The 17,612-nt window shown below is 35.1% G+C and overlaps 1 protein-coding gene across 18 annotated transcripts in view; it reads right to left on the bottom strand.

The window, feature by feature from the left end:
* Positions 1 to 17,612, bottom strand: part of LOC101889073 (polypyrimidine tract-binding protein 2-like) — a 420,192-nt gene that overhangs the window by 155,129 nt on the left and 247,451 nt on the right. The window contains exon 4 of one of the 18 annotated variants that reach the window (XM_059119336.1): positions 76 to 120. The exons of the other annotated variants lie outside the window; for them this stretch is intronic. Within the exon in view, the coding sequence (XP_058975319.1) occupies positions 76 to 120 (45 nt within the window). The remainder of the gene's footprint in view (positions 1 to 75; positions 121 to 17,612) is intronic. 18 annotated transcript variants of the gene reach the window in all.

Below are 17,612 nucleotides of genomic sequence, written 5' to 3'. Positions count from 1 at the left end.
AGTATGGTGGAGGGTATAAAAATATGTTAGTACAAAATGGCAATATGATTTTAAAAAACTTAACCAAAAACTTACTAATTTCGTTGTCATTGCAATGTGATAAAGTTCGAATGGACTCACCTGAAAATGAAAAAGAAAAAAAAACAAAAAGAATATTTATTATTAAACAATTACGGCATTAACATTTCAAGGGAATACATTAACATATTAAAAAATTTGTTTATAAATAAATGTACATACATTAAATAATAATATATGTTGCGATTAATATAAAATACATATAATATAATATGACACATTAACATAATCCATTTGCAGTGGCCACACACACACACCAGAGTAAGTATTGGCATTAAAAGGTTATTATGGTGGTTGAGTTTTATCATTAGTTTGAGTACCATAAACTACTCTATGGTCGATTAATCAGTAGCAACAGCATATCAATCATAGAGAGAGATTAAATGTACTGAACTAATGAAACCAAGTAGACTAAGTAACGGATATGGGAAAAATGTGGAAATTAAATTAAAGTATGGTTTTTTGTTGCGATCCATGTTTTCATCTGCGATATTGTGAGGTTGTTACCCAGGGGACGTATAATTAATGTAAATTAAAAAAGTTAAATAGTATCAGTCGGTTTTGCCGACAGATATGTACTCCCAGCCTTGACTAATGATTATTCAAAATCTTTGCCTCGGCGAGGTTCCGAATGGTTGGCCAATATTGACCAATTCGTATTCAACCTAAGACTGGTATAAATATTACAACGTGACAGATTTGGACTATATCGACTACTTCCTATACTTTATATGAGATATATGGAAATTTTGGGAAATTGTGGAAATATGTATAAGATAATAGATATAGCGGACTGAAGTATTCCGTTTTCATACTTCATCTAGTACAGATAAATTATTGGTATGTGCATTTTGAAGGAAATCGAACATTTATATCAAATTTTTTGCGAAATCATATATTCTTATAAATGTCATATTCATATCAGATTTCTGGTTGTGCGACTTGTTTCGCAAGTTATGACAGATATAAGTATTGAAAATTGTGACCCTTTTGTGGGCGGGGTACCTGAAGGGGTTGGCAGATGTATATCATCTTCACAAGAGATCTTGTGGTAGCAAAAATGCTTCTATGTGGCAAATTTGAGGAGATGGATGGATGGATTTAGATACTTATGTCGCTTTCTTTGAGCGTTCTTTAAGCGATTTTGAGGTACTTAATGGAGTATATATAGATATATACCCTCTCTAGCCATATGATGAGGGTATAACTAGCCATACGGCTGAGGGTAAATATTACAAAGAAGAGGGCAACTTTCCCCTTTCATTTAGGTTATATTGCGATGTAAACATTCTAATACCGATGAAGGTGTATTTTAATTTAAGGTCTGCATTCATATTTGTATACCCTCTACCATTCTATGGAGAGATAGAAGGTAGGTAGGTTAAGTTCGCAAATGGGCCATGTCGGTCCACGTTTTCGTATAGCCCCCATATGACGGTACCTCCCGTTATTCGATATTTTCATTATTTTAGCGACATATTTACCGGAACTATTTCCAATTTCGTGTTTGAAGTTAGTAATGGGTACTGCAGCCTACGCCAAAAATTTTTGTATGCAGTTCCACGTTTTCGTATAGCCCCCATATAACGGTACCTCCCGATATTCGGTATTTTGATGATTTCAGCAACATTATCCACCGGAATCGTTTCAAAGATCTTAATGGGTACTACAACCTGTGGCAAAAAATGTCGTATGCCGGTAGACGTCTTCGTATAGCCCTTATATAACGGTACCTCCCGATATTCGGCATTTTCATGATTTTAGCGACTTTTATTTACCGGAATTATTTTAAATTTCATATCTGAAGTTCGTAATGGGTACTACAGCCTATGAAAAATTTTTCGTATGCAGGTCCAGGTCTTTGTATATCCCCCACATATCAGGGTTTCATTTAAGCGGTAGTTTTCGGATTTTTTTCAACTTTTTAAGTTCCTCCAAAGCAACATTATCCACCGGAATCGTTTGAAATATCTTAATGGGTACTACAACCTATGGCAAAAAATTTCGTATGCCGTTAGACGTCTTCGTATAGCCCTCATATAACGGTACCTCCCGATATTCGCATTTTCATGATTTTTTTTACGGGAATTATTTTAAATTTCATATCTGAACTTCGTAATGAGTACTACAGCCTATGACAAAAATTTTGGTATGCAGGTCTACGTCATCTTATAGCCCCCAGATAATGGTTTCCATTCAAGTGGTAGTTTTCTGTTTTTTTTTTTTTTTTTTGAAATTTTTCAAGTTTTTCCCAAATGGTCGGTCCGGCAGAAATTAACTGCTTTCTTACTTGATTTTTGCTATGCTGTGCAATATTTTTTTTAACAAATTGTTGAAACAATGAAAACCCCCAAAATAATGAATTTTAAATGAATTTTCTTTTTTTTTAATATTTAAATTATTTAATTTTCACATGTTCTTCAATGTTAAATTTTTATAAAAACTAAAAATAAATAAAACTATGGTTTGATATTTGCCCCAGATTTGGTAGGACAAACTAGACCAATTTTTATATTTAAATCTATAAAGAAATTCGCATATTTTGGCTTTTCGAAACTATTAAAGCTCTATATGTTCCTAAACCTGCAGAACTTTTCCCACATTTAACGCTCCTTATTCCCTGTATTCGGGCCAAAGATCTCTGTAACACTCTATTGCCGATTATCGCTGCTATTTAAGCTACAGTGTCAATTAAGTCATTTTCCGCTATAATATTTATTTATCTATTATATTTATCCACCATATTTCATTGTTCATTTATTGAATGGACAACTTCATCCATGCAACAACACACATAATGTGAACGAACACAATGTGTCTTTTTGTATCGTATGTATGTGTGTGTATCGCCATGCAATTACACACTAAACAAATACATAATTGAACGGTGATGAGTGTTGACCTCAGGTTATATCGAGTTAATTAAAAACTCATAAATTTTTAAGACAAACACAAATGAAATACAATGGTCACAAAGGCTTTGTTGTCCAACAAACTATGGTGGTAAGAGCTGGACAGGAGACAAAAAACAACAAAAAAAAAAAAATCGGAAAATAATGACCGGTTAACCCAGGTGAGTCAATATTTATAAACTCTGCACACAAATTGGATGCTGTTGTTAATGGCGGTGAAGTGGTCAATACCAACCAAACCAGACTAGCTAATTTAATGTTGCTGACATATACAGATATTAAATAGAAAAAGAGAGGACGTTATGTGTGTGTGCGGTTTTTATACAAAACAAAATATGCTGTGACCACATCAAATGTTAACAATTTATTGGGCGAAGGCGCAGGGTTAATGATGCAGGCCAAGACCCTCAAACAAAACCTCATCTCCAGAGATCACATTCATACGCAGAAATACAACAAAAATAATATGAATACATAAATCCCATATTAATTAAGTGATAAGTGAAACAATTAAATAATTAATTAACATTTAACGCAGCAGCAGTAACAACAAAAAACGCATTACTATAAAATCATTGTATATGCATGTATATGTGTGCAATCATTACATTAAAATAATGTAAACATTATAAATATTCATTTAGAAGCTGATCTGAGATGGAGTGAGTGCGAGAGAGAGAGAGGGAGAGCAAGATAATTGCAGGCATTGATTTTTCCTATTGTTGTGTCTTAAAGACCGATGACGAAAAGTCTACGGCTACGGCCACAATATTTACGTATCATTGTTTGCATAGGGGGGTGGTTAGTATTTGCTTGTTTAAACATGCACAATAATTATAAATATGCAAATTGTTATTGATGAATATATTGACACAATTTGCATTAATTTGCAATTGAAAGCAAAAACAACAAATAAATGAAAAATAAATCGAATAACCGAATACGAAATCAAAACAATAAAAGGCGTAATTATTTGAGGTGAAGAAGTCAAAATTATGAAACGTGAAGACAAAATAAATGGTCCGTTGGGAGTTGAAGAACATGGAGAATTTTTAGAAATCCAATGATGAATTTTTAAGGATTTTTGGTTTTCAATTAGCAAAAATGTAAAAGCTACTAGGACAGTGTTGACATGTTTGGTCGGGATACCGTAGTATTTTGTTGTTGCAAAATAATCAGGCGTAATCCCTATTATTATTGTTTTTATAAAAGCAACGATTGGTTATTAATGGAGAAAGATGGTAATGTTTACCAGGGGGTAAGGCAAGGAATACCTAGGAATGGAAGAGAGCCACCAATCCTCATCAGTTCCATTGTTTTTTCTGGGATATTCTCCCAGGAGCTACTTTTAAAAATAAGCCCTATGATAAAAAAAAAACTTATTTTTTATACCCAAGTGACGAGATCGAAAGCTCAATAGAAGAGGCACCAAATAATTAAATTAAACCAAAATTCTTTTGGAAAATCTTCTACATCTTACAACCGCATTTAAAAATTGGTGTCTCTTTTCGAAACCTAGGTATTCTCTGCCTTACCCCCTGGTAAACATTGCCATCTTTCTCCACTACAAGAAAAAGATGTGTTTATAAAAAAAGCAATAAAGGGGTTAAGCCAGACTATTTTGCAACAACAAAATATAATACCTATTTCCTTAGAGGCATGCAGAGCTGAAATAGTGAATTTTACACACACATGTTATAGGCAAGGTAAGTTGTATTCATGAACTTCAAGAAAAAACATAAGAGAAAACCTATTGGTCTTCTATGAGAGAAGGCCTTCTGGTCTTCTATGAGAGAAGACCTATTGGTCTTCTATGAGAGAAGACCTATTGGTCTTCTATGAGAGAAGGCCTTCTGGTCTTCTATGAGAGAAGGCCTTCTGGTCTTCTATGAGAGAAGAGCTTCTGGTCTTCTATGAGAAAAGATCTTCTGGTCTTCTATGAGAGAAGATCTTCTGGTCTTCTATGAGAGAAGACCTATTGGTCTTCTATGAGAGAAGACCTATTGGTCTTCTATGAGAGAAGACCTATTGGTCTTCTATGAGAGAAGACCCATTGGTCTTCTGTGAGAGAAGACCCATTGGTCTTCTGTGAGAGAAGACCCATTGGTCTTCTGTGAGAGAAGACCCATTGGTCTTCTGTGAGAGAAGACCCATTGGTCCTCTTTTAGAGAAGGCCTTCTGGTCTTCTATGAGAGAAGACTCTCTGGCCTTCTATGAGAAAAGACCTTCGGGTCTTCTATAAGAGAAGACCTTCTGGTCTTCAATGAGAGAAGACCTTCTGGTCTTCTACGAGAGAAGACCTACTGGTCTTCTATGAGAGAAGACCTACTGGTCATCTGTGAGAGAAGTCCTATTGGTCTTCAATGAGAAGACTTTCTGGTCAACTTTGAGAAAACCTTCTGGTCTTCTATGAGATTACCTTCTGGTCTTCTAAGAGGAGACCTGGTCTTCTATGAAAAGACCATCGAGTCTTAGAAGACATTTTGGTCTTTTATGAGAAGACCTACTGGTCACGCAAGGGAAGACCTACTAATTTTCTACGAGAAATTCTAGAAGACCTTCTGGTCTTCTATGAGAAGACCTTCTAGTCTTCTATGAGAAGACCTTCTGGTCATCTATGGGAAGACCTTCTGATCTTCTATAAGAGAAGATCTTCTGGTCTACTATGAGAAGACCTGCGGGTCTTCTATGAAAAGAACTTCTGGTCATCTATGGGAAGACCTTCTGGTCTTCTATGGGTTTCTGAGAGAAGATCTAGAAGTCGCTCTTGTCTTCCATGAGAAAACCTTCTGGAATCCGAGGAGAAAATTGTGTATTTTTAAATATTTTTCAAATATTATCTCTTACTTTGGATTAAAAAAACCAACGACTTCTCTCTCATTTGGAGTTTTTTTTTTTTTTTTTAACATTCTAAAGGCTATCTAAATAACTAATATCATTCTCTATCCCAATACTTTATCAAACTTCCATATCGTACCGCATCCTTATAGTGATAATTTGATATACGATAATACCTTAACTATCTACAAAATTAGAAACCACATAATTTGCCTATTTCCTCATTTCATTGCAAAATGCCTGCGACAGCCATTCATATATGACAGCCTTTTAAATTCAACAGGGTTCATTTTCTTGCATATTTTCTTTGTATGATTGTTGCATTTGTATATTTCAATTGTATCATTACCCAAAAGAATTATGGCCCTTGGCACTACGTGCTCCCTCTCTCTCTCTCTCACACACTCTTTTCCTACCTTACTCTTCGTCTCTTTACTACATTTTGGGTCCTTGCACTTTATTTTCGGTATGACTTCAAATATTTGTCATTGTTGGTATGATTCGTTTATCTGTAAAACACATAATCGAGGTGGCAGTGGTTTGTTTCATGCATTTTAAGGCATTACTGGCTACTATACAAACACACACAGGAATACACACATCCATACCTGCTGCACGCAGATACATATACAGCATACGGAAACCACATTTACCTTATACAGACAACTCCAATGGTATTTGACACACAGGAATCTCCAAACCATATTTTCCATATGAAAGGCAGAGACAGAAAGAGAGGAGGGAAAAGGGGTTAATCCCACTCACCAAACAAACATACCTTCAAAAGGGATTCGGCGATAAAGGACCAAAGTACCGGAGTACGATGGATGTGTGTCTGATGATTGAGTACAGTGTGCCACAACTAGACAGATGAAGAGACAGTAATAAGAACGGACGAAGGGACGGACGGATGGCAAAGGTACACAGGTGACATTGTATGCAGCTGATGTGGAACCAAAATGAAAATTGCATTGAATGCAATTGCAATTGAATTGTGATTGTATCGTTCTCCCTCTTTGTGTCCGTCTGTGTGTGCATGTTTGTGTGACAACAAACAATACCACAATTATATCGAATATAGACTACCGACAATACAAACATAAGCAAATTGTTGTTATTGTCATCATTTATCCTCTATGGCTTTCATATGGAGAGTTAACACTCAAAGAAAAAAATGCATAAATAAAGAAATTATGAAAGGTAGGTTCTTGTGTGAAAGTTCTCTTCAAAGCTGGAGAGAGATGTGAAAATTTCTCCAATTATCTTGAAAAGGAAATTTCAAATTGTCAAGGAATTGTTTGTTTTTATGTTCAAATTTTAGGGGGAAATGAAAACGTTCGATGTGCCAATGAAATGTCAGTGAAGAGTCAAAATATTGAATTAAGAAAAAAATCCGACAAAATATACTAAGAAAGTATTAAATCTACTAAATATCGATTAATAAATAAAAAAAAGAAATGCATAAAAACTAAAAAACAAATAAATAAATTTCAAAAAACAAATTTCATATAAAAAAAACTTAAAAAATTGGAAACTTTAGAGGAAAAATTACAATGCGACCAAAAAAAAAGCCTTAATGAGATTTTCGAAAAAAGGACATACTGGGTGAGACGAAAAAACTGCAAGCAACTTCAGACTACTGTCATTTCTAAGCCACTCGTCCGACAGATGTTAAAATTATTCCAGTGACTGCCCATTATATTTTTTACAAGCGTACAAAAGCATTTTGTTGAGAATTTTCCAGCAACAAAGTTATTCGTGATGGAATTCAAGCGTGATAGTGTTATTTCTTTATATTAGGCTGAAAAACCACGAGTGGCTATCGTTAGAACACTCCAGCATTTAAATGCAAATAAATCTTTTTGTCTCGTACCATCGCTCGTTATCATGATACTGGTAGCGAAGCCCGACGTCAAGAAAGTGGTAGGAAGAAAACAGCAACATCAGCAGAAATGGTTCGAAAAGTAAAGAAGCAACTTGATCAAAACCTGCGTCGAAGTGGCCGAAAAATGGCCCATGAGCTGAAAAATGAGCTCGGGGTAAAGTCAATAAAATTCCAAAAAAGGCAAGAACTTACACCGCAACAGATAGAAAATAGATTCAAAAGAGCTAAAGGGTTGCTCCGCTTGGTCGAAAGTGGTGAACTGCCGAATTTGGTTTTCTCCGATGAAAAAACATTCGCTGCCCAGCAGTTTATAAACAAAGAGAATTATCGTGTTTACTTTCCAAAGAGCTCAGCTGAAATTCTACACCTTCGGTTGGCCACCAGAACTCAAGCGCCGGGCCGCCATAACAGCCGATGCGGATACAGCTCTCCGCTCGTATTAATCGACCGTTGCATCAGAATAAATGCCAAATTATATGGGGAAAATATTCTGAAGGGTGTATTAAAGCCTTGGGCATGCAAACATTTTGGCCGCATACCTTGGACATTCCAACAGGACTCAGCACTATTGCACTCATCACTCGCCACCCAAGAATGAGGTTCTTCGCTTCATTTCCAGCGCATAATGGCCACAAAATCTTCGGTTACCAATCCGTTGGACCATTGTGTCTGGAGTATTTTGGAAAGCAATGTTGGCACTAAAAAATTACCAAAGTGTCGATCACCACAAGCAAGCGCTTCGCCGGGAATGGGCCAAAATACCGCAGAGCAACATTCGGGCAGCTTGTGACGTTTTCATTGGCCATAATTCGTACCAAAGGTAACCAATTCGAAGAAATCTAAACGTATTCTAAAATTTGATGCTATTTCCGACATTTTTTGCTTTCATTCAATAAAATTAAAAATGATGGCGTTGCAGTTTTTTTTATCTCATCCTGTACACACTGTTTATCTTGGAAACACGAGTAGTCATTGTTAAAAAAGCGAAAACTTTTTTAATTCTTTTTTAAATTATGTGAAAATCCAAGATTAGACCTTCAGAAAAAGTCATAAAAAATTCTTGGAAAATTTTCCTAAAAATTCCGATCAGACAGCCCACGTTTTTTTTCTAAAAAAAAAACATTAAAGTGTACACGACTGGTCTTTGACAAAACACACAAAAAAAAACATAGCTCTTCAATTCCCAACACTTATTTATTCATAATATTATGTTAAAGCTATAACTGTGACAATCTCCTCGATATGTTAAAAATATTGCAGGTTGCAGTCTAATTTAAAGATTTTCTCGTCTCAAACAAATAATTTAAATCTAACACAGAAATATCTCTTTTAATTCCTGTTAATTTTCTAATTTCTCTGGCATTCAAAGCAAATCTCTTCCCTCCTCCTTCCCCATACCACACCACATTCATGATCACATTCATTCTGAGATTTCCATTTAAATAGGCTTTGGAAAATGATTTCTTGTTGCTTTGCAGCCACCATGAAAACGAAGGATAACGAAAAAAAAATAGAAATTGAAAGAAATGACAGCTCAGCTTGGCATGAAACCTACTACTCGGCTGTTTGATGACCCATCATATGGCGTATCAATATCCATTCATGTTCTCTTTCATGTCGGTGTGACAATATCTCGCACACAACGTGATTGTGGTGCAAGTGGTGATGCGGAGTATCTCCAATGAAATACAAACGACAATCACATATATGGAGAGTTCAATCGCCTACATGACAGTTTCGCATCTAATGACATTAGACAACACAGGCAGAGACAGAGAGAGAGGGAGACGAGCAAACGGCTACAACAGCATCGTTGTTGTGAAAAGCTAATGAATATTCGATGAAGAGCAGAGCAGAGGAGACGGCAATGAGCGACAACAAAAATTGTTGAGCTTATTGTGGTGGTGGTGATATGACAAAAGACAAATTGATTTGGCTTTTGCAGAACACACACACACACACTGACACTGACCACAAACCAAATACATTAATATGGGCCAAATTGTACATCATCATCCTGGTTGGAAAGGCAGGTACGATACAAATGATTTTGATGGTGTTGCAGGTGAGGGGCGAGTAGGTGGTCTTGTTTTCTTAAAGTCCCCCAAGAGCTGACATCCAACAGCTCATTGGCAACATAACGCCCTTTACCACACAGTTCAATGGACAATGTCACTGGACGGATGATTTACATTGCCATGGCAAAAACATTAATTCACACTTTGGCCCTCCTTGGCCAATGCTGGAAAAAAGGAGGGCATTAGTTGATACTTAAACGCCTTAACGAATATGGTTTTTGTTAGTTTGACTTGATAACACTGGTCAAGCATCCCATCCAACATCAACTGGCCAACTCACTCACAACAAAGTTCGGAAGAAGATGATGGGAGGACAACAAGTAGCTCAGAACACACACACAAAAACTTCATCATTCTGGCTGGCTAAAAATAGCAGCGGTGGTATCTTCTGTCAGTTTGATGTGTTTCTAGTTGAGTTGTGGTATGGTGTGCGGGAGTCTGTTGCTCTGGCTGTGTGCGTGTGTTTTTGGTGGTATTAACACAGTGGCATTTACACAGTTATTTGCTTGTTTTGATGTCAGGAAAACTGATCCTTGTGCATCATCACAACATTTTTTGTTTTGTGGGGCTTCCTGGCCACACTAGCATATGTTGCCAAAAATATACAACAGCAACAAAGTGGGATTCTCCAGTTGCCGGGAACCCGGGATAGCCTGGCCAACTTCTGGCATGACCAACATTTTGTGATGATGCAGATGAAACATGACCATTAAATTTATGCTACCAAACAAACGAGCAAACAAAAGAGACCTAGGAAATCACTTTGCCAATGACCGCCACCACCACTATCCGCCTTCATGGACCGGCGGTGTGATGACAAACCATCATGTTGTTGTTTTTGCCGTTGCTGTTGTTGTTTTGTAAATAGTGTGTTTTTATCTGTCAGCGTTTGGCTTGGTGGTGTGTGTTGTTTCCCTGTTTGTTGTCAGTTGGTCAGAGCTGTAGATGATGATGATGATGCTGTTGCTCGGCCTGATGATGATGGCATTGTCGGTTGGTCGGTTGTTTGGTTGGTTGGTCTGCATATTTGTTTCAATGGTAATTTTTTGTTTGGTTGGTGGGGGTGTAATTCGAAAGGGAGAGAGATAAGGGTGCGTGTTTGGAAGCCAAAACAAATCTACACAAAAATCCACAAAATTGTGGCTTAAAATTGCATTCAGATAGACAAAGAGCCAGGATGGTAACACACACACATATGGACATGATGCATTATAGCCATACAAGAGTAAATTACTGCACAATCTCTCCCCTTACCTCTTCCAACTTGTTTGGAAACAAAGGCTACCGGTCTAGTTGGCTTTGGGATTCTGGCAATCGAAAACCAACAAAACCCGCCAGCCAGTCATGACTGAATGAGATCCGGGGGTAGCTAATAGTTGCAAATGCATTTGAGTGGTAAACCCCCTTTCCCTTTTCTGCAGATAACGTTGACACCAACCGAAAATTTCGCCAAAAAAAATTCAATGCATTTTCGTTATGACAATGTCAAGCATCTTCTGGGAACATCTTAACTAGATTGGCCTTTGCATTCCACACACACTCAACCATCACGCCATCCACATGGCTGGCTGCTAAACATAAAAACACTGTTGCTTTCATCATCCTTAATCTCTTGGCTTTTTTTTTTTTTTTTGTTCACGTTGTTTCTTTGAGAGCTATGCCTCTCTCCAAGTACTTTGTGTTTAACATTTGCGGTCACAGTGCATTTGCATCTTCTTTGGCCAAGGATTAAAAGGCAATGATTGGATCGGCCACCAAACAAGGTCCAAAAAAGAAACAATTTCTCTTCTCATCTCCCCACCCTCCTTCAGAAGAACACAAAAAGCCTCCATGCATAAAGGGAACATTGGAAATTGGGCAACTTCATCAGCATCCTGATAGGTTCTTGTTTACGCTTTGGTTTGACTTGTCTTCTTTTTTTCGTTGTAGTTGCTTCTGCTTCTATTGTTTGCCCATTGCGGTTGGGTTAGTCGTCGGCATATTAACATTTTGCCACCTGCCCCCTGCCCAGCTCCGAGGAAGGCCAAAGGGATATAACAAACAAATCACTGGTTGGTTTAACTTTTCTAACAAAGTTTCAATTTTCTTAATTAACTTGAAACAAGAAAGATTAATTGTAAGTTTGGAAGAAAGAAGAAGGAAGGGTGGTTGTGGTAGGTATGGCCCAAGGCCAAAAGGGCGATAGGTTAAATTGTAATATGAATAAAGGCTGGCTAGCTGGGCTAAGTTGGCTATTAAATGCTGTTCACATTTTCAAATTAATCTTAAATGTTAGATGGTCTGTACAAATAATGTGGCCTTTAAAGAGCCTTGAAATGTTTTTACAAAGGAAGAGAAAGTAATTCTTGGGTTTCATTTAAAGGCGTATGAGCCATGAATAGTCGGTGAGAAATTATACGCCACCATGGCCAGAAGATAAAATTACAATGTGAAATTTATCCAAGGAATATCTCGATATCGTGATTATTTATTTAAATATTTTAGAAGAATAGATTTTTTCAAAGGGCCCTAATCGTAGATGTATTTTTTAGAGCAAATCTAATCATAGTCATAGTCTCATATTTTAAATAAGTAGCGAAACTTTAGCTAAAATTGTAGGTTTTTAAAGAATATTCCATGTTGATTTCTTATTTTTTTAAATTATAGCTATTTCTGCAAAAAAAAAAAAAAAAGATCATGCCTTTTAAACTAAAATTAAAAAAAAAAACATTTTTACTTAAATCACAAATTTTTTAAGATATTTTTTAAGGACCATATCTGTTACATTTGTGGATTTTTCATTAATGTCTTGCAGATGATTTTTAAAAATTTGTTTATAAAAGTATATTCCATCTACATACGTGGACTTCTTGATGAATTTTTTTCAGAACTTCTAAGCAGTAATCGCGATTTCTAAATAATTTCAAGGACTTAAAAGAATATGTGTCAAGGACTTCTTAGCGGCAATGGTCTTTTTACAGGTTTTTTTAAGGACTATATTATTCGTGGATTTTTGTTAACAGCTTTTGAAGGGATTTCTAAGCAGCAATCGTAAATTTCTTAAAAAGTGTTTTTTAAGACTATTTCTGAAGGCGATATTACTCATAATCTTGGATACAATAATGTCTCAAGTTTGAATTTTTTTAAGGGATAGAGAATTTATTAAAGGTTTTTTTACCTATTCTCTAAGCAACAGTATTAGATTTTTAATAATCATGGACTTAATAAAGAATTTGGTCAAGGATTTTCAAAGCAGCAGTTGTCGATTTTTAAAGAATATTTTCAAGTTGCGATCATTGCATCAGCAATTATGCATTTCATACAGATTGATTTCAAGGACTTTCCAAAAAGCAACCTATGATTTTTTAAAAGCCATTTATTAACATAATCCCGGCTTTTTAAAATAATTTTTTAACGATAATTTTAAGGATAATAATGAATTGTCTTTTTTTTTCAATATTTTGCAAGGACCATTTCAGGAAAAAATCGGAACTTAACATATTCTTTTTCTAGGAACATTTCATTCATAATCGACAATTTTTCAAAGATTTTTTTAGTTTATTTTAAAATTTTTTTCTTCAAGGATTATTTCATTGGCAGTCGTGGATTTTGAAACGTTTTTTTCAAGGAATTTTCTGTAGACAATCGTGGATTTTTAAGAGAATTTTCTTTCAATGACTTTTCAATTTATAATCGTGGATTTTTAAGAGAATTTTCTTTCAAGGACTTTTCAATTTATAATCGTGCATTTTTAGAAGAATTTTCTTTGAAGGATTTTTCAATTTAAAATCGTGGATTTTTAAGAGAATTTTCTTTCAAGAACTTTTCAATTTTAATCGTGGATTTTTAAGAGAATTTTCTTTCAAGGACTTTTCAATTTATAATCGTGGATTTTTAAGAGAATTTTCTTTCAAAGGACTTTTCAATTTATAATCGTGGATTTTTAAGAGAATTTTCTTTCAAGGACTTTTCAATTTATAATCGTAGATTTTTAAAAGAATTTTCTTTCAAGGACTTTTCAATTTATAATCGTAGATTTTTAAAAGAATTTTTCTACAAGGATTTTTAAATTTATAATCGTGGATTTTTAAAAGAATTTTCTTTCAAGGACTTTTAAATTTATAATCGTGGATTTTTAAAAGAATTTTCTTTCGATGACTTTTCAATTTATTATCGTGGATTTTTAAACGAATTTTCCTTCAAGGACTTTTCAATTTATAATCGTGGATTTTTTAAAGAATTATCTTTCAAAGACTTTCCCGGGGGTTTTCAAAAGAATTTTTCCAAGGACTATTTGATCGATAATCGTGGTATTAAAAAGGAATTTTTCTAAGGAATATTTGATCGATAATCATTGATTTTTAAATGAATTTTCCAAGGATAATTTGATTGATAATCGTGGATTTTTATATGAATTTTTCTAAGGATTCTTTCATTGAAATTCGTGGATTTTTAAATGAATTTTCCAAGGATTATTTGATCGATAATCGTGGATTTTTAAATGAATTTTCCTAAGGACTCTTTCATTGAAATTCGTGAATTTTTTTAATAAATATTTCCAAGGACATTCCCATTCATAATCAGATTTGAACAATATGGTCTATTTCCTTGACTTTATAAGAGTTATGTGATAATTTTTGTAAATTTATGAAATGTGCATTATGCGTATCCGATAAATTGGACTTAAGAATTCCTCTTCAGCTAATACAGAAAATTGCGATGTACACAATTTAATGAAAATCGAACATTTAATTCCAAATTTAAGCGAAAGGTTGTTAATCAAAAATGTAACCACTTGTGGGGGAGGTATGAGAAGGAATGGGCCGATAAATTCCATATCCATGCCACATATCTTGTAGAGATACATATTTGTAAATAAAAAGTTTGACAAGAGTCGCTGACTTGTTTCGCAAGTTGTGAACGATTGATTGTGAGTGTATTGATGGGCCGATTTTGCCAATCTTTGAACTCGATATAGGTTGGATAACAATATTACGATGTACAAGGTTTGTACTAAAACGGAAATTTTCTTGGAGTGTTATCGTGCCATTGACCAACGCTAGATCGACTTCAAATGCCCTGAATTAGTCCCAAGAGACCAAGGTTCTATTATTTCGATGAGGCACGTTTTGACCGTATTGAATGATATATATCCTCTGTATACACATTGCAGAGGGTATAAAAATGTCAGTACTAATCCCAGATTTTTGCAAGAATACTTTATAAATTCTCATAATTTAATACAACAAAATATTCAAATTTCTTAAAATTCCCAAAAACTCTTTTAAATTCCAACATCCTTGAGTTTTGCAATTTTCGAAATTATCTTAAGTGAACATTAATTTTAATCTAGGCGAAATATGTGTGTTAATTGATTACAATACTTAAACAGCAAAAAAAAAAATCAATCTTTACAGACATTTCTCATATGTTACTATGCTCTGAATAAACAGACATACACACATGCAAATATGCCATACATATACATTTTCATCAAGGCTGATGGCCTCCACAGTTTTTTTTTTTTTTTTTTCATTTCATTCTGCACTTCATTCATCAAACTTGGCTACGCACAATTGGGTAAATACGAGTGAGCTCATAAAAATGAGAACGAAAAAAAAACAAACACAAACAAAAAATAGAGGAAGAAGATGAAAATAGAAAAAAAATCCTTTTTGTTACCTTCGTCTACTTTTCACAGAATCTCACACACACAGCCACATACACAAATTCCAGCACATAGAAACCAACTAATATTTGTAGATGCCGACTGTTGTTTGGTTGTGTGATGTGGATGTTGCTCTATATGAAATTCTCATGTTGGTTTTACATACGTTTTGTACCGTTATTTTTTATATGTTTCATCATATGTTTTTTTTGCTTCTTTTCGTTCTTCTTCATCCTACAACACTTATACAATGGCATTATGAGTGTGGGGGCAGGGAAGGAAGGAAGAGTAGCACATCGACGTCACCACTCATTCATAGAGAAAAAAACAACAACAACAGCTGTAGTGTGTGGCAGCATTTCCGTTGGCACATAAATCCTGCCACTTTTCTTCTCTCTCGCCATATCCCCAGCGTTATCTAACAACGACAACAACAAAGATCTCAGTCTCTGTTGTGTGTAAAACCGTGTTGGGATTTTGTACACATTTTTTTTGTTAAAGGTGAAATAAAAACCGCAATTACCTTAAAAAAATAATAATAAATTTTCATATACTGCCACGTCGACGTCGTCACCGTCACCAGCGTCATCCTCAGAGCCATGGGTACTTCCAGCGCGGAAATGCCAAAAATGAGAACAAAAATTATTCACACAACAAGGGAAACAAACAAGAACACAGTTAAGGCACTGACAACGGCAAACGTGTCTTGGCGGTTGCTTAGAGTAACATGGGAGAAGACGGCGAAGAACGTGCGTGTGAGTGTGTGTGTGTTGGCGGCGCTATATTAAAAATAGAACTCATCACAATAGTACTTAAGCTGCTGCTGGCAAAGTAACAACGACAACGTAGACGTTGACAAAGTCCACAACGACAGCAGTGTCTGTCTGTATGTCTGCCTATTTGACATAGTGTTAGTTTGTCACATTTTGCAGTGTCAGCTAATGGTGGTGGTGGTGGCTGTGGCATGGTGGTATTGCAATGAGAACGACGGATGTTGGCCGTCGAGCCGGTTTAAGACATTTTAAAAGGCAGTCAAGTGAGGTTAGATTAGGTTATGTGCTTGCTTTTAAGGTGGTTTTGAATCTTTGAAAAACTCACACACACACACACAGAAGCATTTATAGGAAGAAGAGTTGAGGACATTTTGTAATTTAAATTGTTTAAAGATATACAGATCAAAGTAATGTTAAACAAAACGGCGATTCATGACTATTTTAAAGAGACAAAGTAAGTGGCGCCCAACGTAAGGGTTGTAAAAATACTTTTTGAGTTTAACGGATATATTGCCGAAGGATTTGCAGAACATTTAAGATTTCAGATTTTTGAAATATTTTTAAAATGTATTGAAATAACTTAAAAGTGAAAAGAAATTGGCGCCCAACGTGAGGTCTTTACAAACGCTTTGTGGGTTTTGATGATCATTTTTTATAAACTTTAAAAAATAATTGTGTATTTTTCGGGAACCGGAAGAGCTACAATCTTTGGCTCTCTGAGCAAATGCTCTTTAAGGAATAGTAGAATGAGTTTGGCAAAAAATGGATGGTGTATTTCTAAAGAAAAGATATAAAGATATTTATATTGTAGAGCTATTTAGGGAAGGACTTTCAGGAAGTGTACCTTTGAAAGGGGGAAAATAAAGTGGCGCCCAATGAGACCTCGAAAACTTTTTCCGAGCAAAAATATATATATTTTTTTTGAAGAACTATTAGGACTGTAGGTCTGATTTTTATCGGGTTTAGAGAAAATAATCGAATAGAATGTTACTTGAAGGAAATATGATGGCGGAGACATCCATACACAATTTATGGGCTATCAGAAAGTGGACCACGCCAAAATAAAGTGGCGCCCAACGTAAAGCTCTTAAAACACTTTCCAAGTTTAAAGGTTTTTTTATTTATTTATTTATTTATTTATTTTTTTTTTTTTTTTTGAAAAACTTTCATGATCTGTTTTTATGAAACGTAGATATCGATGGAATATTTGAAGGAAGGGTCATCAGAAAGTGAGTAAAAATCATGAAGGAGAATAAGAAAGTGGCGCACAACGTCAGACATTTTCTGCTTTTAAAGGATATTTTTTGAAAAACTATTGGACCTGTAATTGTGATTATTTTTTTCAAATATTTCTCAGGGAGTATTGGAGCAACAATTTCGTGTTCTTTGATAATCCTTTCT

This window comes from Musca domestica, unplaced genomic scaffold (assembly GCF_030504385.1).
Source record: "Musca domestica strain aabys unplaced genomic scaffold, Musca_domestica.polishedcontigs.V.1.1 1, whole genome shotgun sequence".
NCBI classification, from domain to species: domain Eukaryota; kingdom Metazoa; phylum Arthropoda; class Insecta; order Diptera; family Muscidae; genus Musca; species Musca domestica.
This window is presented reverse-complemented; position numbering and strand designations above follow the sequence as displayed.